General features: G+C 51.9%; 7 protein-coding genes and 1 non-coding gene across 8 annotated transcripts; 4 read left to right on the forward strand and 4 right to left on the reverse strand.

Annotated features, from left to right (window-relative positions):
- Nucleotides 1–51: 51 nt before the first annotated feature.
- BDP81DRAFT_328832 (uncharacterized protein) lies at nucleotides 52–1,402 on the reverse strand (the record flags this gene model as incomplete). The annotated part of the gene is made up of 5 exons (XM_060585254.1): nucleotides 52–529; nucleotides 584–778; nucleotides 834–1,024; nucleotides 1,091–1,195; nucleotides 1,259–1,402. 5 exons carry the CDS (start codon nucleotides 1,400–1,402, stop codon nucleotides 52–54), a joined length of 1,113 nt encoding a protein of 370 aa, XP_060441098.1.
- Nucleotides 1,403–2,991: 1,589 nt separating this feature from the next.
- BDP81DRAFT_356242 (short chain dehydrogenase) lies at nucleotides 2,992–4,020 on the forward strand (the record flags this gene model as incomplete). Its single annotated transcript, XM_060586307.1, has 2 exons — nucleotides 2,992–3,049; nucleotides 3,166–4,020. The coding sequence occupies 2 exons, from the start codon at nucleotides 2,992–2,994 to the stop codon at nucleotides 3,960–3,962; spliced, it is 855 nt and encodes a 284-aa protein (XP_060441099.1). The 3' UTR covers nucleotides 3,963–4,020.
- A 5,211-nt stretch (nucleotides 4,021–9,231) lies between these two features.
- On the forward strand, nucleotides 9,232–11,223 carry BDP81DRAFT_328733 (POT family-domain-containing protein; the record flags this gene model as incomplete). Its single annotated transcript, XM_060585243.1, has 4 exons — nucleotides 9,232–9,263; nucleotides 9,333–9,706; nucleotides 9,775–10,440; nucleotides 10,514–11,223. The coding sequence occupies 4 exons, from the start codon at nucleotides 9,232–9,234 to the stop codon at nucleotides 11,221–11,223; spliced, it is 1,782 nt and encodes a 593-aa protein (XP_060441100.1).
- Nucleotides 11,224–12,033: 810 nt separating this feature from the next.
- BDP81DRAFT_397885 (uncharacterized protein) lies at nucleotides 12,034–12,454 on the forward strand (the record flags this gene model as incomplete). The annotated part of the gene is made up of 2 exons (XM_060588383.1): nucleotides 12,034–12,091; nucleotides 12,156–12,454. The coding sequence occupies 2 exons, from the start codon at nucleotides 12,034–12,036 to the stop codon at nucleotides 12,452–12,454; spliced, it is 357 nt and encodes a 118-aa protein (XP_060441101.1).
- A 267-nt stretch (nucleotides 12,455–12,721) lies between these two features.
- On the reverse strand, nucleotides 12,722–12,820 carry BDP81DRAFT_t281. Its single transcript has one exon. It is a non-coding gene; the product is annotated as a tRNA-Leu (tRNA).
- Nucleotides 12,821–13,697: 877 nt separating this feature from the next.
- On the reverse strand, nucleotides 13,698–14,759 carry BDP81DRAFT_328505 (S-adenosyl-L-methionine-dependent methyltransferase; the record flags this gene model as incomplete). The annotated part of the gene is made up of 3 exons (XM_060585221.1): nucleotides 13,698–14,167; nucleotides 14,228–14,315; nucleotides 14,391–14,759. Coding segments are annotated over 3 exons (927 nt in total), but the record flags the coding sequence as incomplete, so codon positions are not given.
- A 2,219-nt stretch (nucleotides 14,760–16,978) lies between these two features.
- BDP81DRAFT_464095 (uncharacterized protein) lies at nucleotides 16,979–18,568 on the reverse strand (the record flags this gene model as incomplete). The annotated part of the gene is made up of 1 exon (XM_060594113.1): nucleotides 16,979–18,568. The coding sequence occupies one exon, from the start codon at nucleotides 18,566–18,568 to the stop codon at nucleotides 16,979–16,981; it is 1,590 nt and encodes a 529-aa protein (XP_060441103.1).
- A 1,692-nt stretch (nucleotides 18,569–20,260) lies between these two features.
- BDP81DRAFT_453039 (uncharacterized protein) lies at nucleotides 20,261–21,542 on the forward strand (the record flags this gene model as incomplete). The annotated part of the gene is made up of 4 exons (XM_060592796.1): nucleotides 20,261–20,462; nucleotides 20,505–20,661; nucleotides 20,785–21,112; nucleotides 21,183–21,542. The coding sequence occupies 4 exons, from the start codon at nucleotides 20,261–20,263 to the stop codon at nucleotides 21,540–21,542; spliced, it is 1,047 nt and encodes a 348-aa protein (XP_060441104.1).
- Nucleotides 21,543–23,047: the final 1,505 nt, after the last annotated feature.

Consider the following 23,047-nt stretch of genomic DNA (forward strand, 5'->3'; position numbering starts at 1 on the left):
TCTCGTTGCCTCTCGTTCATTCATCAACAATTACTGCGCCGATCGCATGGTCTAGACCACATTGTCCCCGCGCTTCGTCTCAACCTCCATTCCAAACTCTTTCTGCACTCTGATCGCGCCGAACCCACTCTTCGTCACAATTCTCTTCTGATTGTGATCGTCTGGCAAACTTTCGTTGCTGACATCGCCCAGATCTCTGCCGTAAACCCTTGTCTCGACCCCAGATCGACTAGCTTGGCTGATGTTTTTTCTCGTGGGGTCCCTCTCCCCGAGCTCGAGATAGCTGTTTTTAACAGCGGCTGAGGCGGCTGGGTCTTTCGATGACTTGTTTTTTGAGCCAGTGAAGGACGTGAGGCGGGCGAGGACGCGTTCGAGGAGGGGTCGACATGCGGGGAGGTTGGCGACGAGCATTCCGATGCCAACTTCTGCTTGTGCCCAGGCGAGGATAATACTGAGGCCTTGGAGGAACTTTTCGGCATCGTTGAGTCCGAGGAGGTAATTGAGTCGAACAATTGGAGCTACCGATGCACTAGAAATTCTTAGCAAGGCGGGAAAGACGACCAAGAGCCAAACAGTAACTTACAAGAAACCCAAGCCCAGGAGACCGATAACAGACGCCTTGACCTTGTTCGCCATCTGTAGTCTCCAGATGAGAGCAAAAGGCATGATGGCGAATATCCAATCAGTTGAGATTGACACTGCGGCAACCAAGAAGGACAGGGCGGTCTGGATTTCTCGAGGTTTGCATTCACCTGGCATACTTTGATGCCAATTTTTCCTAGTAGGAATTGTCAGCACCTGAAGAACAACACCCGAAGCAATTGAAAACGTACTCAACCGGCGAGCATTGAAAGAACAAATACATGCCAGTACCTCCGGTACAGACTGTGACTAGTGCGAGGCAGGTGTAAATGACGATTTGGACCCAACGCTGGCCATTACCGATACGCAGCAGGGTGAAACCAAGGGACCACTTGAGAGTAACCAAGGTAAAACACCAAAACTCCTGGAATATATAAAACCACTAAATATTCCATTAGTCGACTATATACATTGGATGGTATCACTGTTCGAGTAGGGCAGAACTTACGAAGTATGAGTTGGCAACCTGTTCGGCAGAAAGGGTGCTATCCAATTGCCCAACTCCGCTCCAGGCCATACCTATTAAACCAATTTGCGACACTGCCCAGACCGGCTTTGGTATGTTAGTCAAAAACAACTTAAACCATTCCATATTACGCGCATCATCAGAACGTACAATAGTAGCCACCATGGCCCAATCATCCGGTCCCCACGCTTTTCTCTGCGCCCGGATCCAAAACCGCAAGATCATGGTGATGATGTCGAATGGCAGCGGCACCAGGACCGCTGCGGCCATATCCTTCGACGTAGCCGCGCCCATGTTGTCGGATTTACAGATTCGTGATCGCTGAAGAACCGGCCTTCGTGCTCCACGGGTTCGTTTCGAAGGAGAAGGAAAAGTGCCACAAATCGAACAGCGAAAGAAACAGCAAAGACCTGAACAACCCAGAAATCTTATAAGGGAATGCAAAGAACTTAGAAAAAGCAAGCACGGATCTGTCAATTACTTAATAGCGGCCCGACTTCTTCTGGCAACCAAAGTTCGCATAGGATCCACCGATCCCAGACCCGGGATCTCTGCCGTTGTGGCACTGTGGTCTTCCTTGCCACAAAGGGGCGCTGGGATGAACATGGTAAGAGAATTCAACCCCTTTGCGGAGCTCAAACTGTCCAATTTCGAATGTATCCCGTCGGCAAATGCTCGTGTTTCCTGTCCACTAATCAGGAACGATGCTGTGCTTGTCAGTTGCCTTGCCCTGACATGAGATGCAGGAACAGAACGGAGACGGAGATGGTTCCGAGATAGCCATTTGATCCTATTTCTAAATTGATTCAACTGGAGAATAGACTGAACCCAATTCCTATTCACCGCGAGTTGCGAATAGGTATCTTTCGGTCTCTTTGGCGTCCTCTCTCCTGAGGGTTGCTTGGCATGCAAACTCTAGACGTGCCTCCCCGGCCTCCAAGCATCTCATGGGTGGCATGTGATCAGTGATCACTGCTATCGTTCGAAGCTATCGACGCTCACTCAACATGGATAGTATTCGTCGGCGTTCTGTCCAGCGTTGCAGTCGATGCTTCGCGAGATCGGTGGTTTCCGACAACAAATATACACCATCCATGCATCGTCGCACTCATGCCTCTGTCCCGAAACGTATGGCCCCCATCTTAAAGTAGATCGATACCAAATTCGGGAGATTCCTTCCGAGCATCGGGGAGTTCTTCAAGAATTTCCGGCGGTGTCAAGCTGTGAAGAATCTTGGTCTGACCCATAATAGTGGATTACTTTCTTCAACACGGTATGCATACTCGTGAAGACAGGAATTTCAGCCGTGTCCATAGTTTACATAAATGCCCCTCTACAGTGCGCATATAATGACCAGCATCAATGCATGACCTAGTCGGCTTGGTGAAGAAATGCAAGATTGACAAGGCATGTTGAAAGCGATGAGCGCTCTGTTGGTCGTGTTGGAACAGAAGATTGTCTTCGGCCAACATTGCATCAAGTAATACCAACACCAAAACCAACATAGGGATTGAGGGAATTTTCAACTGGCCCTGGCCTCTTCCCCAAGGTGTTGGTACTTGCGAGTTTCACGACTGGTTTATGCATATTGAGATCGGCAGAAGCCTTTGGTAGTTGACGTGTCTGCGTGGAGAGCCAAGATTCATGATCTTGCTCAGCCCCTAGTCCAGACTCCTCTTCGGATCCCACCCCCATGCGGCCCGGCGGCACTGACCAGTTGGCTAGTCCACGAAGTGCACGAAGTGGGCATACAAGCAATGGGGAGAACAGCAGCAGCAGGAGATAATATATAAAGCACACAATTTATCACGTGGAGGGAGGCATAATATTCTCCTCGCCTCCACGTCACGTTGTTTATTCTGCTCTTCTGACATCCGAGAAAAATGGCTCCTTTCAGGGTTTTCGATGGCAAGCTTGCCATTATCACTGGTGCTTCGCGAAGTATGTGTTTTTTTTTTTAAAAAAAAACTTTCCGGGTCTTCTCAGATGGAGTCCTTTTCCATAGCAAGGGTTCAATATTGGCCTTGAGAACACAGTGGACTAACCAGTTTTCAAAGGCTTTGGCGCCGTTCTTGCCGAGCACTTTGCCAGCAGAGGTGCCAACGTTGTCATCAACTACGCCACCGAGGGCTCGACGCCAAATGCTGAGGCTTTGGCCAAGGATTTCGAATCCAAGTACAACGTCAAGGCTCTTCCCGTCAAGGCTGACCTGAGCAAGCCCGAGGCACCTCAGCAGCTCGTTGATGCCGCCAAGGCTCACTTCACCGATGCCAACGGCCGCTTCCAGATCGACATTATTGTCAACAATGCTGCCACTGTGAATGCTCAGGGCATTGACCAGTTGGACCTCGATCTTTTCGATGAGACATTCAACCTGAACTGCAAGGCGCCCGCCCTCCTCGTCAAGGCTGCTTTCCCTTACTTGCCTACCGACCGCTCTGGTCGCATTGTCAACATCTCCAGCGCAACCACCACTTGGGGTGTCTGGTGGCAAACCTCATACGCTGGTACCAAGGGTGCTATCGAGGCCATGACCCGTGTCTGGGCACGTGAGCTGGCCGAGAGAGCCACCGTCAATGCCGTTGCGCCTGGCCCCATGGACACTGGACTTTACTCTGGCCTGCCCGACGAGCCCCGCGAGGCTCTTCGTCCATTGAACAACCTGACGCCTCTTGCCAAGGCCAGACCTGGTGTCGATAGCCAGGAGGTCCTCGACTTGGCGGCAAGCATTGGAGGTCGCCCCGGTTACTTGGAGGAAGTTGCTGGAGTTGTCGGGGTTGTTTGCTTGCCTGAAAGTGGATGGATGACTGGAAACCTTGTGGGGGCTAGCGGAGGAGGTGCTTTTGTGCGTTAAGCGATGCCAATTACCTTACACGTCGGGTGGTCGGATAAGCATTGCTGGTGTTTGGAGCGAGGATGTTCTCTTTTTTAGCTCAGGCAGGTGAATGGATGGAGATCAACAATTACATGGGCACACCTGGGCCAGCAGATCCCTCATATAAAAGCGCACCAACAGACGAGGCAACTACGCTGGCAATGCGACAGTGCGTGAAGTTGCAATGGAGACAACTGTCGGAGAACCTGTCGTTTTCGGGCCAAGTGCAAGCTATGCCTGTTCAATCAAGAGCATGGCATTAGTGTGTTGGATCGCCGACTTATATGGATGGATTTAGTCCTTTCGTTTGGTTCCCTTAGACATCGCTTAAATGGCAGCGCAGGGTTGTCGAAACTCATTTCAGGCACCTGTTAAGATCCCAGGGGGGGGACACTAGCAACTACGGTACCAACGGTGCGACGGTCTCGGCGCCACCCGCCATGTTTAAGTTGACAGGGGACAATCAGCTGAGGCCGTGAACCCTGAAGGAGCCCCAGCGGAGGATTGGGCCCCTGGTCTCACATTCATCTTGCATTTACGGATACACTAGCACAACCACTTCCTCTAGATTTAGCGATTCATGGGGGGTGGGGTACAAGATGTTGTTATGGCAGGAAGGAATTCAAATTGTAGCAATTTGATCGCTGGAAGGCAAAGTATGGTGTCAGCAAACATTCGCTTCTCATGATGATCTCCTGGGCTCTGGCTACATGTGGCTCAGGTCTTTAGGCTCATCCCAAATTTTGTCCAGGCAGCCGTAGCGGCCTTGCGTTTTAATAAGTTGGGGCTGTAAATTATGCGAAGAGGATAAGAAAGGGCATGATTTTCTTAATATCATAAGCTTCCCTACAAATGCTTGGTGAGGTGCCGTGATCAGTACATTACCTGTAGTCGACGATGTCGTCTTTCGCCAAGTCACTCTGAAGCATGGGATATTTTAACAGATGACGGCTTATTTCAAGTTTTTAGCTTCAGTTCAAGTAATGGTAAATTAGGAAGGCAAAAGCTTCCAGTGAACCTTAGACGGTATGTGGCACTTTCTTTTTCCCTAAGGGTTAACATTTCAGTAATGTATCGCTAAGCAAAACTTCCCATGTTCCTCTATCTTACCAAGGTAGTATTACGGATTACGGGCTGAGGCCACGAGAATGTTCTCCGGGATCGGCGTGTACTATTGAACTGTGTTGGAAGATTCGGCGTTCATACTGCCCGCAATATCCCCAACGAGTTCGTGTTGGTGGCCAAGTGCAACCAGAGTAAACTACGAATACGAGTCTAGAGTAGTATGGGCATCGCATCTAGTATTCTGTCAAGTAATACTGAGCTGGCTAGGATGGGTCGCGTTGCCATTTCCCGCCCGGTCTAACAAAGCTCAATTCCACTACAATCGGAGAGTTATATTCTCAGGCGCAAAGGGGTTTCAACTATTCATGAGTCTCGTTTATGTGTAGAAGATATCGTTCACATGATGAAATTAACTTAACATGAATCTGGGATGTTAAGAGAAGGGCCTTTCGACAGTCTTACTAGTGTCCCGACTAAGCCAGTCTTCACTGATACGTTCTGTTAGAATATTGACGGCAGAAAAGGTAGATCTAGAAGGTGGTCTTTGCAACGGGCCCTTCCACCTACTTACACCCAAAGGAGAAATCGTGGGCTCTGCCCACCAACCCCCTCCTTACACATACATACGCAGTTCAATACCGAGATTATTGAGCTTCGTACCGGCCCTCAGGCTGCCCTGCTACGTGTAACCAACACGTTCCATAAGTACTGCTGCAAGAATTTACACTTGCAAATGGTTTGGAGTGTAGTTGAGCCTTATTCATGACTCGGTTTCAACCGTATCCATGGTACTCTTATGAAGGATACAAGACATGTATGCTACGAGGTATTGTATATCGTCTGGTTAGTTGGGAGGCAAATACTGCGAGGGAGTTCTGATAATAATGATATGCCATCGAGTGCGGAACATTGTCAGCATTTCTCTAAGCATCAAATGGTAAAAGCCTTCGTTTTCATCGTTCATCTCATACAATACCTGCACTACGATTGATAATTGTACCCGCGTAAAGACTCGAGAGCAGATCATAACTGGAATCCGAATCGGCAAGAGAAGTATCCCATTAACAACTAGATACTTCCATAAGGGGAAACAACAAATAATCTAGTAAGTTGACTTTCCCCTAACAATCTCGAAATAGAGCATAGTTAGAGAAGGACTGGAGACGGATGTAGTGACGCCATCTAGCAGTTGGCGGGATATCACTGCACAGCACGTCACTCAACGCAATGAGAAATCCCAATCCAATAACCGCGACAACCAACTTCAACTGTTTGCAACTTAATCAACTAACTCAGAGCCAACTTGAGGCTTGTTGTGTTGAGTGAAGTGAAGTGCTGAGTACTAGCGTGCACTAACGCGGTAGCCGGCGATAATTAGCAGCTATTCCGCATTCGAGGGGGGAAAATGGACTGCCAGACACCTGTAATGAACAGGAAGCCGGAGCACAACAACAAAAGCACGTGCTAGGCAAACCTGCATGATAGGAAAGCTTTGTAGACGCCGTCATTCACTATCCGATGCTACTCTCCCACAGCCTTCACTTTGACTCGTTCCAACTTCCAAGCGAGGTAATGGACTTTCTGATAGAACAGGTCTATCCAGACGTGACGAGTTACTCATAAGGTACCTGACCAAACATCTATGAAGTTATAACTTATTGACCAGATCAAGATATCAAAACTTCATCTCATGTATGAATTATGAAGCAGTGAGTCTGACCCATTTGAGGGAGTAGCTCCGTGGCAATTTCCCATCATGGTAGTCTTTGCAGTCACGCAACTTGTCTCGTTGATTAATGCAAAATATCACACATGATCTAGAATAATAGCGCAAGCATTCTTGGGTCATCTACCAATGCTCATCTTTGAGAAAACATGGAGGTATCTGCTGGTTAAAATGTGCCAGGAAGCGCAGCCTACTATCGGTCCGGCAGTCACCGCGCCCGACAATGAATAAGAATTCATGAGGTACGACCGACTTTGAATCACTTGGCAGAGTCGGTCAAGTAGCAGTGTCCAACCTTTGATGTTTATTCTGCTAATAAGCTGTCATACTCTTTTCAAAGACGGGTTGGAAGGAAGCACATGGTCTTCCCAGTCCCATAGTGTGGTATTCTGCTATGTCGTGCTTGCATCGAACGAGCGCTGTGCCACGGAAGTCAGGCGCTCAAATGACTAGAGCTTTCCCGTCTATTCTGGAGCAGAATCATTTGAGCTGACTTACTTACTCATGAGTTAGGCACAGGTAGAGTTTCCTCTATTGAACATTCAATATCATGCTCGATGAACGCTATTGCATCCATAATATAAGCAGCCTCGGGAGCAATGGTTTGGAGTTCTCGCAACGGCTACGAACGGCGCATCCACCCACACTTCTCACGAATACTGAGCTCATGAGCCCTGATCGGCAGCTTCCCCAGATTTCTTCCGAGTTTTGACTTTCTGGGGTGAAGGGAGATCGTAAATGCCCGACCACTCGGTTAGGCTTTCGGCCGAATTCTCATGGCGTGCTGCCAAGGCCCCGCCGGTCCCTTCCCTGCTCCTGCATCGGAGGCTGCGGCCCATGCCGCCCACACTCAGCCTCAACCTCTTGGCTCGGAGAATATTCCGACCAGTAGAAGAATCAGTAGCCGATTGAGCTTGTGAAATGCGATTCAACGTATTTAAAACTTTCAAGAATGTTCATTGTAATCACATAATTGCCATGCCTAGTAAGCTAGACCGTGACGATATCGACAAGATTGCCGGAGGAACCTGGATGCTGAAGAAGTCTTTGAACACTCAGGTATTGTTAGGATTTCCGAATGGAATGTACTTCGGAGGCAGTTCTTGCAAGACAACACACCTCTACTTCATTGCAATTTGCAGCCACAACGAAGAACAACTCAATACCCACAAAAATAAAAAGGCCAGGCGAAGTCCAAGAGGAAAGGTTAGCCGCGAAATATGCATGAGAAGAGAATAGACCCATCGAACGTGCGATCCATGGACCATCCTCTCCAGCCCCAATAGATGTTTCCGCCTGGGCGATTTCCTCGCGCATCCAGACCTTAAATTTGCTTTGACGTGTCTGGCGCAGAATTTGCTATTCTACACGTGTGGCTTTGGCTCTAATGGTCCACTCGACACGTGCTTCTAATTAGTTTGCCTGTGAGCCTCAATGCAGCGAGATTTGACTCTTGACCCACTCGTGGAGATCGGAGAAAATTTTGCAAGGAGTGGTGAACAAGAGGAAAACTGCCAGAGAGTGGGAGCTTCGAAAATCCCTCACGTATAAGAATGCGCCTCAAGTCGCAAAAGATCACAAAAGAGCCGTGCATCTGATGTGCCCGAGTGTCTCCTGATAAATTTGCGTGATGTCAGCAGAGAGAGTGGTGAGGTTACACTTGTGAGCGCGCAAGATGGCTCAAGCTACCAAATGCGGTCGAACTAACGCCGGCTCAACGGCAAGGAAGTAAGACAGACAACGCACAGCTGCAAATCTTTGCCAACGAGGGAAGGTTACAGGAGATTTCCATTGACAAACGATCCGGTTCCTGCAGCTAACGATAGCTTCCTCAGCAGCTGCATGATTCAGTCTTATCTGCAGACTCTCGTTTGCGGAGTAACGTTGTAGAACCCCAAAACCCCAGATTCAAGGCCCTTTTGTTGATGGACCTCGGTATGGGCAGCATGAACTAATATCGTCAATGAGGTTCAAGACCAATAGGAAAGCCAGATTTATGACCGCTTTATTCCCCTTAACCTCGCTTGGCGCCACCCGTTCGGGCCTTTTGCCAAGAGGACCACTTATTTTCTCGTATGTCGCCCGATGTGTTCGTTATTATCAATCAAAAAGATAGGCTCACTCGGCCGAGTGGAGTCCGGCAGGTGGTTCGGCCATCGGCTTGTGGCGTGTGGTTGCAAAAGTTCCTGGGGCGACGTTCCCGACTCGGGCAAGACTTTTCTAATGGAAACAGAAGACATCGAAACATGGGACGCAGGCGGCGAACGCCTCGGAGTCGTCTGACACCGAGGGTAAGGGCATGCATCTAGTGGTGATACTAATGAGTCTCCATTGCTCCCCACCAGGCCAGCCTTTTCGAACTTTTCTCGAAAATTTCTTCCTCTTCTCCCTCTCTTTTCCTTTTCCCTTGGTTCAGCTACTCTATCGGGCCTGTCTTGAGATATCGGTTGCGTAAAAATGGCCCAGAACCACGAGGACACGGCGGCAGAGTACGTAACAATGCGCATACCATCGGTCTAACACCAAGAGGATCTGGCACTGACAACTCGTATTCGCAGGCTCCATGAGACGCTGGGTGAGCGCTTGCCCAACAAGGAGACGACTGATCTCGCGGGAGGCTACATCATGCCAGCCGACCCCGAGAAGAAAATCTTGAGCTCCGCCGACTCAGAATCGGGACCTACGCCTGATGGTGCCGAGCCCAATGAGTTTGAGAAGGGATCCCTGCGTCGTATTGGAGAGAACCTCCCCGCTTCGGCCTTCCTCATTGCTGTGGTCGAGCTCACGGAGCGATTCACCTACTATGGTGCCCAGGGTCTCTTCCAAAACTACATCAACAATGACCCCAATGGAGCCGACGGCCCCAAGGGTCTTGGAATGGGTCACCAGGCCGCGACTGGTCTGAACTTGTTCTTCCAATGGTTCTGCTATGGTATGACGTCACTGTCCGCTTCGCTAGCTGGTAGCAATCAGTCTGGTTTCACTAACACGAGCATTCAGTGACTCCAATTCTTGGTGCCATCATTGCTGACCAGTACTTGGGCAAGTACAAGACCATCTTGGTCTTCTGTGCCTTCTACTGGGTTGGTCTTGTCATCCTCTGGACAACCTCCTTGCCGGCGGCCATGGCCAATGGCGCTGGCATCCCCGGTTACATTGTTGCCATCATCGTTATTGGTCTCGGCACGGGAGGTATCAAGAGTAACATTGCTCCCTTGATCGCCGATCAGTACCAGCGCCGTGTCATGGCCATTAAGACCGAGTCAAACGGCGAGCGAGTTATCATCGATCCTGCCATCACATACCAGCGCATCTACATGATCTTCTATTGGTGCATCAACTTGGGTTCCCTGTCTCTTATGGCGACTCCCTTCATGGAGAAGTACAAGGGCTTCTGGACCGCCTACTTGATGTGTTTCTGCGTCTTCAACATTGGTATCGCGACTCTGGTGCTTCGCCGCAAGACTTTTGTCAACCGTCCTCCCCAGGGCTCTGTCATCACTGATGCGTTCAAGGCGCTCGGCATGATGATTGCAGCTCGCAACATGGACGCTGCCAAGCCGTCATGGCGTGCGGAGCACGGCAAGGACAAGCCTGTCCCCTGGAACGACCACTTCGTCGAGGAGCTCAAGCGTGCTCTGAGAGCCTGCAAGGTCTTCGTTTTCTGTAAGTCAAAATATTCCTGGCTGTGTTTTGACACAAGCCAGAAGCTTGAAAGTCACGCTAACATGACTGCCAGACCCCATCTTCTGGGTTTGCTACGGCCAGTTCTCGACCAACTTCGTCACCCAAGCCGGCCAGATGGAGGGACACGGCATGCCGAACGATTTCATGCAAAACTTCGACCCCATTTCGATTCTCATCTTCACGCCGATCCTCGAGAAGCTCGTCTACCCACTACTCCGCAAGGCCGGCATCGAGCTCAAGCCCATCATGCGTATCACTATCGGCTTCTGGCTCGGCGCCATCTGCCTGGCCTACGCAGCAATCGTGCAACACCTCATTTACAGCGCCGGCCCCTGTTACGAGTCCCCCGGCGAGTGCCCCGAAGGAATGAACGGAGGCACGTCGCTTCCCAACCACGTCCACATCGCCGTTCAGACGCCTGCCTACATCTTCATCGGCCTGTCTGAGATTTTCATCTCCGTCACCGGTCTTGAGTATGCTTACACCAAGGCCCCGCCCAACATGAAGTCCTTCGTCCAGAGTATCTACCTCTTCACCAACGCCTTTGGCTCTGCCATCTCCGAGGCCCTGGTGTCTGTTGCAGTCGACCCCAAGTTCTTGTGGATGTACACCGGTGTTGCATGCTCGTCTGCCGTGGTCGGATGCATCTTTTACTTCACTTTCCGCCACTACGATGCCGAGGAAGATAAGATGTACGAGTTAGATCGCGACCAGCCGGTTCTGAATGGTGAGGGAGTGAAGCAAGTTGAGAACGACGATTAATATCTATACACAATGGAGAAGGGGTGACAGCTGTTGCGACAGTTGCCATCCTCTTCACAGCAGAAGACGGTCACGTGGGATGCTCATGTATATTATGAACAATCAAGATGTATGATGATGGGTGTGGATATGTGGTTTGAGCTACCATGAATAGTATATAAGCTTAATAGAATACCCCAATACCCATATAATACCTGCGTTCTATATTATTTGTTCCACATTGATGTCTTGGAAGTTGATGTACCTTAGGAGAAAGGGGCTTGGCTACTAGGCTTCGGCAATAAATGCCTAGGCTCATCACTCTAACTGTGTTGAACTTGGCTGGCTGTGAGATCAATGCCGTGTGATAGATTTTTTGAAAGCGTACAGCCGGCGGGTTGCAGCATCAAACAACGTCTACGACTCCCTACGAGCTACCTTACTTTAGATATGGCAACGTGGGTCTTGGGAAGAACCACACAGAGCAAAGCCTTTTGCATTTACAGTCATGTCTATTATCGAATATGATGATGCAATTCAATAGATCTGACCATCCGAATCAATGGTTCTCAGACCGTCTGTCTTGTTTGACGTCACGTTGGAGAGCTGATCGCGATTGAATGACCTTTAATGACATCATGACACCAGACCACCAGCTTACCTCACTGTGGCTTTCTCATGACTGTCTTAAAGGGCTCAAAGGAACTCTCACTGTTAAACAATCTCGTTCTTTCGAACTGCTCATTAGATTAATCGGGCACTTACAATTTCATCGGCCACCTGCGTAATCTAAAAAATAACTTTCAAGATCATCCTGACACATTTGACACCATGGCGGACGCAAAGCAAGGAGGTGATCTCTATGACATGGCCAAGGACGGAACCAAAGGTTTGTAACATGTGTCACGCTGCAAATCACTTACAAATGAAGCTGATCTCACTGTCGACGATAGTTCCTGGAGATGCTGGCAAGCAGAACATCATCAAATCTGTTCCCAACCCACACCAAGATCCCTCAGCTGCCGGTGAGCTTGGGTCTACAACTCTACACGGCGCCGCAGACAACGCATTGGACACTAATGAGGGAAGACCTTCCGGAGTTGGCGAGGGAATCAGTGCTACCGGTCACGAGATTCCCCAGTCGGTGACGGGCAAGCCTGGAGGCCGAGGTGGAACGCAGGGCTCCGAGGACGTTAGAGCAGCGACAGGTGCATTCTACACCAAGGGGAGCCGGTCCAAGAATGATGAGTAAAGGAGGCGTGAAATACAAACCGCCACTTTGTATAGATGAACCTGATGAGTATAATAATACATAATACGTCAATACTGCGTATCTCAGTTGCAAGTGTCGTCCTGCATCCGAGGCTAGTCTACCTGGGTAGAGTAAGAATGAACCACTCACTGGTGATAGGGTTATGTACATCCTGAGCAGACAAATAGCTCGGTCTGGATTAGTAAAACATCCCCATCACCACCAAAATACAATTGAAGAGCGGTAACACGGCCAGAAATAGCAAAATGAAAGGGACGAGACTCGAACTCGCGCGGGTTGCCCCACCAGGAAACAGACGTTAAGCTGACCTTAACCTGGCGCCATAACCAACTCGGCCACCCTTCCGTAATTTGATTGATGATGGGATCCGCGGAAGTTGTGAATATGGATCTGGCCGAGTTAGGGCTTCGGAGATTGGGTCCGCAGATGAGAGACATCCGCCGGAGTGGGGCTGACGACGGGCCGCACACAAGTGGTTTGTTGAGCATGCCGCATGGATGACAGGCCAAAGTTTATTGAAATACGTATAGTAGGAATTGTCAGTCGAGTTATGACTCACATGTTTGTAGCAGCAAGATGCCTTTCGGGTTACTTAGTCACAATCAGTTCTGCCAGTCCTCATATTCTGCGAGCTCCACAGCCCTACCACATTTTCCAATTACCACGCGAGGAATACGGGTGAACAGTGATGCCTTCTCAAAGCGAGTATGCGTTATGACTAACTCAGAAGTGATGCGTAACTGTGTGGTCCCGTGCAATAAGGCCTTTTACCTATGTGTGGAAGCTCAGTTGTCTTGCTTCGGTCCTTTGCCGCCTATTAGGTGGGAGATTTTGCCATCTAGAATGCGTAGACTCTAGCTTTCTAAATCGAAAGAGCGGTGCAAGTTTGAATTTGTGATGTGCTAACTATGTGACGGCAAGGGTCTGGTGGGAAGTCGTTTCGGGGTGGATCACTTCTTCTTCACGCCTAAGAGAAGGACGAAAACGCCATGTTAGTAAGTATGAATGGCCAAAACTACAGTGGGAAGCGTGACACCCGCTGACCTAGCCGTCGAAGAAAGGTCAAGTCCAAGCTGGGCTGGATGGAGTCCGAGCGAATCAACATGGCACTCAGTGATAAATGCTCAACAAGATTCAACATGTACCCATCATGTGTATGTCTACAAAACAGAAGTCCGCGTTCGACACGGCACATCAACGCACCACGCACCGATCTCAAACCTCACTCCGGCTTCCTCCCCCTAGCCAACAAAACAGTCCTCTCAACCTCAAACGGCCTCCCCTGATACTTCTCCTCCATGAACGCCCTCAACGTCGGCATCAACCGCCCCTTCAACCCCTCCCTCTGCGCCCTCGTCCAAAACCTCTCCATGACCCCGTGCATAAACGCCTGAAAAACGGTACGCCACTCGTCGACCCCCGAGAACGGCACCCACTTGGTCACAACGTCCACCTCCACGTCCACGAAGCCGGCCGCCGTGAACATACTCTTGACGAAGGAGGGGGACTCCCACGCGCCGGGGCCCCAGAGCGAGGTCAGCTCGATGGAGGACTGCGGCCACGAGATGGGTTGTTGGTTTGGGCCGGGCAGGGCGAGGGATGCTACTGAGTCGCGGGTGTCTGGGATCCAGCCTTCTGTTACCCAGGTCGAGGTTGCGACTGTGCCGCCGGGTTTGGTGACGCGGTAGCATTCTGGATGTGAATTGTTAGTTCCTCTTCAAGATCCTATTCATGTAGAGACGGAGCATTTACCATTGAGAGACGTGTACGGATCGGCCACGAGCATCAACGCCATGGCGACGATAACAACGTCAAACTGATCCGAAGGGAACGACATGTTCTACTCTGGTCAGCCACAACCATCCCAGAACACTGTCTCCATCAAACGAAGACAGGAGCACGAGGAGTCGCCTACCATGATATCGGCCTGCTTAACCTCACTCCCAACCCACCCCTTCCTCTCAATCTTCTCCTTCACAACCCTCAACTGCGCCTCACTCGAGTCCGCGCTCGTCAGCCTCACCCTCTCCCTCTGCTGTCCCGGTAACTCCCTCATCATCTTCTGAATATACGACGACACCACCTCAGTACCGCAGCACATGTCCATGACCTGAATCGTCTTCGTGCTTGCCGATGCCGAGGACACGGTCTGGCATAGCTTCGAGTGGTGGACGAGACAGGGGGTCACGGGGAAGGTGAGGTGCTCTGCGTGGCGGTAGATGTTGCCGGCCTCCGGGTTGCGCCAGAACTCGACGAGGTTCGCTTTGTCGCCTGATAGTTTGAGGAGGCGGTGGCAGCGGTGGTTGTGGAGGCTGCGGCGGTTGTGGTCGGGCCGGCGATGATGGGCTTTTTCTTGGTGAGTTCCGGGCTCATGTGGAGGGGAGCTGGGTTGCTGATGAGGGATGACATATTGGCTATGTTGACTTTGTTGAGAATAATTCGACGTTAAGGTGATGGGGAGGTAGGAAACGATAAGGTGAGGAAGTAGGATTCTTGTGATATGATATATCTGGTCTAGGCGTTGATCCGATGGAAGTCTGAGTGCTTTGTGAACAAGCTTACCCAGTACTAGACGGCGGCAGAAGAATACAATGGGCCAATTTATACAAAACCATCCGCCCTCAAGCTAAGCTCGAGCTCCGGAACCAACTCCTTCGCGGCCCCGGCAGCAAACTTTGCGATAGGCTCACTTGACAGACAACCCTCCATTCTAACAAATTGGTGGAATCCTAAATTCGATCTCATTTTCTTAAGATTTCCTCCGTGTAATAGTAAAGGCTGCCAAGTGTGTGTCGGATCCCGCGACGGATACGCATGCTGAACGGTAAGTGGATGGTGTGTAGTAACACGTCGCGTCCCATCCAGATCGGCGATGTCATCAAAACTCTTCCTCCACCAAAGTTTGGGAGTGCGAGGTGACTGGAAACAAACAAGTATGGAAAGCAATGGGTAAAAGTAGAGTCGTGGCCCTTGATGCGTTGAGTCCCAAACAAGCTTCAAAGGCTCGTGGTTGCCATCCACTTCCAAGGTTCGTACCGACCGCTCGGATGCTTCATGTTCTCCTCGTATCTTAATCACATACCTATGCCAACACTCTACCACCTCGGTCAGAAGATTCAAGTTCTCTCGACAGACCACGATGTAGTAATACTAGTAATCACGTAAATGAGAGCACACATCCCTCGGCTCGAGTAAGCGTTTACAGAAGCTGCTTCGTTGACCTCCATCGTTATTCACTCAAAGTCAAGCACTCATAGACCTCATAACAGCTTGAGATATGACTTCTCCCACCAAGTTTCACACCCTTTCAGCATACCGAAAGCGACACAAAACGACAGCCATGCCAACTATCGCAATCCAATCAAAGTAGGCGACAGAAGAAGGTAACATATCACCTCATCCAATACTTCATCTCGCCTTGACAACTCAACACCTCTCCCCCGTAGAACCAAGACATCCAGACAAAACCCCAGTCCCCATTAAACTTCCTCGGCCAGGCCTCCGCCTGCCCCGGGCTGAAAGCCTAATCAAACCTTACATCTCATGCTCCAGTACCACCACCCTCTATAACAAAGCTATCCGAAACCTTCGTTCATTAACTTACCTCGGGAGCCTCCAAAATGAACACCAACCAAGACAACCAAGGTTTCTCAGTCACTGGTGCACCACACCTCTCCAGAAACTCTATGACAATGATATCCCGCGGGCAGCGCATACAGCAACCACAAGAAGTCCCATGTAAAACGCAAAATCACGTACACACCACAACACGAACCCCAATATCCCACATCCCTTACATCTGCATGAGAGTCCAGTCTTCTCGCCAAGTCCCCGACATACCACCAATTCCATCCCACCTTTACACATTAGGCAGCCTCGTTCCCAATCACCCAAACGAACCTCTCAAGTTCCACCCCCGCCGTCCTCCATACCGTCAGCTTTCAACGGCGGCTCAGAGTCCGCCCTAAGCTCCGACAGAGTTTTCTCCCGGGACGCCGACGGGGCGTTAGGGACCGGCCGCGGCCACCGAAAATAGCATTCCGTCCCATTCTGGCAAACAAGGCGCGGGCCAAGACTGTAGAAGTCACTGTTAGCTTGAAGGTCACTCTCACGCCGGGTTTTCGTATCCGCGTGTCCACGTCGTCTTGTGCTCGGTGTTGTTTTTGACTTCTCGGATATCCAATAACTCAATTCGCCATACCCGTGTGGCCTACCAGCCCATTCTTCTGGCCTCAAAATCGAGAGCCACGGGCCAGCTCAAGGACTGTGTCCAAACTCTCGCGGACCCAGCCACCTGGAACACGGGTCGAACGGCCCTCTGCACCGTGGAAACCATGGACATCAACTCATAAGCGTTCCATTACTTCATATCGCATCTCGGTACGTGCGTAAATGTACAATCCCCTCTTAAGATAACCCAGCCGCCCCTCCAGAGCGTGTAAGTCCGTTTGGGGCTGTTGTCTATTTCAACTCCCATATCTATAGAGCGCCTTGATCGTGCCCTTATTTGCCTTGTGCTGCCCTCAGGGCGTCCACTTCTCGTTGCAGAGCGACCAGGTCGGCGAGGATATCAGCACCCTTGCCTGAATCAGCTGCATCATCCTCCGCCGCGGGCTCTTCTGGGACGTTGCTGCCCATGGCCCTAGTACTGTCAATGCTAGTCCGCCTCATACCATATCCGTCCATGCTTCCGCGACTACTGCCCCTCTGGCGCGGTGGTGGTGGTGGTGGTGGGGGAGCATTCTCCTTGCCCCCGCTGATCTTCCTACTGAGAGCCTCAATGCTCCTGACGCTGGGAGGACGGCGTATGGAAGTGTTCCGCGCGGGTGGTGGTGGTGGCGGAGAAGTTTTGGGAGGAGTATTCTCCATAGCATGCGTAGAGGTGTCAATGTCAGACGGTGCTGGGCTGGCGCCGTGGAATGAACCAGTAGATGGAGAGCCTAGTTGGAACGATTGCCGATGCGATGCATGCGGACGCCTAGGAGGAGGCGGAGCCGGCGCGTTGATGCTTCGGAAGCTCTCTGACCTGGAGCGCTGTGATTCCATCGAAGAGCGAGGCGGCGTGTCGGCCTCGTAACTTGGCACACTCGGAGCGTTGGCCCCAGCATTGGCAGTCAAGGACTGGCTCCGTGCGTGGCCCCGCCGTGGTGGAGGGGCAGGTGTCGGTCTCTTGCCTGTCGCCGGGAGAGTCGGGATGGGTGTTGAGCTGGGTGTGGGGGAGTCCAGCTCCGGAACTTTGCCAGCGGCTTCACGAGCAAAAACATCTTCCGTTTCATCCCCGCCGTGACTGGTTGGAGCGGGCGGGAGAGGCTTGTTTACGTCGGACGGGGAGATGGGCGACGCAGTCTCTGAGGATATGTGCGGATGACCTGAAGTCTGCACGCTAATCTTCCTGCCGTGCCTTGAGCTAGGCGGCGGAGGTTTCTTCTTCATGGAAGGAGATGATGCCAGGAGAGAACGTTGTTCGTCAACACCGCGTTCCGCGATATCCTGTGACGTCCGCGGCGTTTCCAGCTCTGGTGCAGCGTAGGATGCACTAGGCGCCTTGTCTCCCTGTGACACTGGTTTCTGCGGGGGTGGTGTTCCAGCACCGGCCTGGCCGGTGAGTAAGAGCATCTTGAAGGCGTTGACGTCCATCGCTTTGGTCGAGCCGCCAGATGAAGGCTTCCCGTTCGTCAAGCCTTCCAAATCTTGTAGCGTCTTGCCAAAGGGATTATCGGGTGTATTACTCGCATTGGCAATGCGAAGCGGCGCAGCCTCGGGCAGGCCGCCGGGAAGCTCGGGAAACCGCTTTGAGAAGTGGTCGTCTTCGTCGTGGGAATCTTCGTCGCTGCTGTCGTCCTGGCGTCCGAAGCCTCTGCTGTGTACGGATTCTGGGGAGGAAGGCGACGAAGGTGGCGGCGAAAGGACCCTAACCTTCTTCACGACCTTTGGCTTGGCTGGCCGAGCCTCGGGAGGCGGAGGGCCATTCTGCCTCGAGATGCCGGAAGTAATGGACTCGAGAAAGGCCGATGTAGAGACAGGCTGAGGCGTCGAGATGGAGAGTGAGGTGGAAGCAGACTTCCTTCGAAAGGGGTTGTGTTCGGAGGCCATGTTTGCGACGAGCAAGGCTCGGAATGGGCGGGTTTATCTTGTAACGTGCAATCCTGTCGAGGGAGGAGTTAGGCAGCCGCCATGGCCAGGTCTCGGTAGAACGAGACGCGGACGTTGTCGTCGTGATGGCCGAGGGGAAGCTGTCGAGGTAGGTAGGGTGGTGCGACGAAAACTACGACGACGAAGACGACGACGACGACGACGACGACGACGACAACAGCAACAGCTACGACGAAATTTCAGTGGCCGATTCGAACTCGTTGAGGTTCGACTGAGGACAGACAGGCTGGGCAGGCGGAGGGTCTCGGATGGATCGCTGGCTAGATCGAGGGGTAGGGGTTATTGGTGCTGGTAAGGTACTGGTACAGGGTACGGGGTACGGCCACGGGTACTGCGGGCGAGCGTCAGTTTCGTCGACCGGAAGAATCGGTTGGCAAGTACATCAGTCAGTCAGTCGTAAGGGACGGTGGAAGGGCGGATTGGGTTCGGGTTCGGGATGACGGACAGCCCAATGGGGAAAACGAGGGGTCCAGGTTCTGTTGCTTACCAAGTCGCCGACTGGAGGAATGATGTTGCGTTGAGAGAGCTGCGGTTATGGATGAGGATGTGCTGATAAGTGCTGGTAGATACGATGAGAGTAGACAACCTAGAGTACGAGGGTAATATCCGCAGACGCAGCAGTACGACGTGGGGAGAGAAGTGGTGTGTAGTGGCAGTGCTGATGCTGGCGGGATAGAAGTTGGGTTTGAACTGGACTGGACGTGTCGGGGAACGGAGGAGTTGGTGGATGATGAGATGAGATTGGACAGAAAGAAGACGTCAGTCCGAGGGGACGGTACGGTGCGATTCGACACAATGCAGGAGCGGATAAGACCAGCGCCAGGGGGAGCTATCTGCTTATCGTCCCTACCTAGGTGAGTGCCTAAGTACCTGGTAATCGAAGGGCGAAGTGGGTTGGTCACTGGTGTTGGCCCTTGGGTGGTGATTGACGACACTTTTGATGGGGGCCCGATGGAACCTGGCGGCGGGCGGTACCTGATAGGATAGGTATTCGTAGGGGGATGATGAAAAAGAGGAGCCCGTTTGGTGTTGTGCTGTCCCGTTTAGATCGCCCGAGTCCAGGTAAGGCCGGTTGGTTGTTTCCACCTCAGCCTGGTACCTCTGTCACACAGAAATAACAGTTGAAGGTACCTGCTGTGCTGCTGTAATTCCCATGGTAATGATAGAAAGTGAGAGGGAGAACAAGTTCCAGATGTGTAGCTTTTGCTGTTCCAGCCAAGGCAGCTGCAGATGCAAGCTCTGTCCCGAGGTAGGTGATTAATACCTGAGGTGTTGCCTCGAGAGTCGAGACTGACGGGAGTGACTGAGGCTGACGCAAGTGAGAGACAGGCAGAAAGAGAGGAAGCGACCTTCTTCCCCGTCCCTCCTTCTTCTTCGTCCCTGTCAGCACCATCGAGGAAAGAGCATCACCCAAGTGCTCCGTACGAAGTACGAGTCGCATATATGGTGTATGTACCCGGTACCTTGCCTCAGCAACATTCTCCCCCACATACCCCGAAACGGACGGGAGGATTAGGTGCGCACGAGCCAGACCATTCTCACTCACTCACTCGTTCACCAATGCTCTCTTTCATACGGATACTCACTCACATTTCACAGCTCACAGACGTATGATCTTATGCCTCGTGCCTCATGCCTCACGGTGACCCGTGTTTCTTCACTCTCCACCGCCTCGGCCATCCTCTGTTCGCATCTCACTCCCCGTTCTTCGGATTCTTCTCTCTCAGTCTCAAGGGTCAGTCTCTGCAAAGACCTGATTGTGCCGCCTCACTCTTCATGGCAAACACAACCATCAACCCCCTCCTGGAGAACCCCTCGTCCATGGTCCCCTTAGGTGTGTGCATTCGTACGACCTACGGGACCCTTTAACGCTCAGATCACACTCTCTCAATCCTCGACATGCCGGGGCGTCGCCCCCAACTGGACGGTTGCCCCCTGCACCTGTCGCTCAAGCCGTTCCGGATTGACAACAGGGATCCCGGAACATGGATCGCTACGTTGCTGTGTACGGAGTATGGCACATATGGATACAGGTGAGGGGAAGGCCAGCATGAACTCGCACTCTTCTAAACACCAGCACCCAGATTCTCTGAGATACCTATATCCGTACCAAATGCTTCTACGGATAGTCCGAATCTCATACTTGCAGTTCCCAGGTTGTCTCTTGTCTCGTCGCCTCTGCCCCTCCCCTCCTTGCTTACCTCACCGCAATGCAACTTCCACGATGTACACTCTACTGCCTTGGGTATGATGCCAACGCCTCGCCCGCCAATCCCCCAAAACATCAAGGTTTGTTTCAGGAACACCAATGGGAAAGCAAGCTCGGGGCTAGTTATCCGCGTCACTCCTTGTCACCGTCCACGCCTGCAACATGCACCGCACCGCACAGCACCGCTCTGCACCACTTGCTCACGCGCTGGCAGCAGCCCGGACCTCATGCCGAGCGGCGACTCCAATACATACATGGCACTGCAGCACTACGCAGTATGTATCCGTACCTGCGCCAACACCGGACCAGCATCAACGTGACAACTGCAGTCTACCCACCAGACAGAGGAGCAAGAGACAGCTCGCAGAGACAGAGATGGACACGGAGAGGGGTCGACGGAAGAGCCACGGCCAAGTCCTCCACCTCCCTCTCAACAGGTCGCCGTTCTCTGAAGAAGCTCCGAGCTCGACATTTGACGCCGTTACGCCTGCCCTTGACACTCTTCCTCTACCGCAAGACGTTTCCCGTTCATCCTGCCAGACAGTGAGAACGACGCTGTCAAACACACTCGAGGGCAGCCTCCTCGGTTGCCCACGTGAACATCTCCATCCAACATGCCCGGGACTTACCTATCTTTCCTCAGACCGAACAGCCGCAGCATACCATACACCCGATTCCAAAAGTCGCAGGCCGTCAATAACATGACTATAAAACCAGCTATCTGCAAAGAAGAGCGATACCTAACGGTCTAACCAACGCCGATGACAGTCGTCTCCACCTACACAGCATCCTTAGTCAGCACCACCACCAACCAGGGATCAGCAACCAGCAGAGAGCGTGGCGCCATCCCCTCCTCTTCGCACGTGTCAACCCGTCCAGTCCGTCCATCCCCCGGGGCGGGGGGTTTCCCAGGACACCGCACGCCGGCGCAATAATCCTCCCCAACTCAAAATCCAAGGTAAGACTGAACGACACACGCCTACGTAAGATGAGCACGTAGACCATCCCCAATCTGAAAGGCTGGTCAAACAATTCCTGACTCACGGCTCAAACCAAGAGTAATCTACTAGAGGGGAAGCCGTAGCACCGAATCATCACGCTTTCCAAGGACCATGTTCGCTCACACCTCTTCACCTTTTCACGTCTTCGCACTTGAGAATCGCAGACAGTGAACACATAACGGGCCTTGTTGAGATACTGTTGGCAGAGAAGACAGAGCTCAGCCGGACTGTTATATGCCAGGCTGTAAAACCACCACCGGCGACTGGCGCGTCCCGTCTCAGACCAAGGCACGTCCGGTCCCAGAGTCAGACAGACCACTTAACAAAACCACCGTGGCTTGAAGCTGGAGGACAGGACCGCAATGCCACGCCTACCTATTTCCAACAGACTCTACATATAAAACCAACTACATATCATTCTGTATCCAAGAAACAGCCACCTAGAAATGAAAAAAGGATACTCTTCCTCCCTGTTATCGAGCTATGAAAGAGGGGGCACGTGACACAGGTTCCCTCTCCGACACGCCGGCCAACGGCACGGACGCCACTCAGCTCTCAGGCCTCTCCCCCGAGAGTCCAACTTCCCAAGGCAGCCTCTCCCTCACAGCCTTATCTCTTTCCGGGTCTTTTCGTCTCGGGCGGCGCGGTCGCGGTGGTCCGTCCGGCGGTTAAATCGACGAATACTGACAAGGGGAGGACAAGGGGAATTGGGAAGCGTAGGTAGGAAGCTTGGGAAAATGTCCAAAAAAACGTAAACAAGAAAAAAGAGACCCTGGGAAGGATGAACCGCGTCGGCTCCACCCCGAAACTCCAGGGCCCTGCCAGTCTTTGGTCTCACGGCGCGTTCCAATTTCTCAGACATCCTCCTAGTAGTATTACGGCGGCACCTCAGCTCGTCCTTCTTCTCAAGTAGTCCATTTTCTAGGCTCGCACCTCGTTTAGAATTGTGAACCCTCCGTGCCTAGAAACTAGCCATGATCCAGGCGAGTATCAAACAAGACGGGAAGACATTTCGTATCATGCAATATCATTTCCTTCAGAGCCACCCGGTAATTGCAAGCGAGACGCCGCGTTTGCCGTGCCCCTGACCAGGCTTCCTCAGTCAGTCCCGCCGTGGGCTGTACAAATCGTCAAATTTGGCGCGTTGGGGTCACATGTCGAGCATCACACAAATCAGGAGAAAAGTCGTAACAGTGAAAGGCTCCCATC

The sequence above is a fragment of the Colletotrichum phormii genome (assembly GCF_030913505.1).
Source record: "Colletotrichum phormii strain CBS 102054 chromosome Unknown BDP81scaffold_21, whole genome shotgun sequence".
NCBI lineage: Eukaryota > Fungi > Ascomycota > Sordariomycetes > Glomerellales > Glomerellaceae > Colletotrichum > Colletotrichum phormii.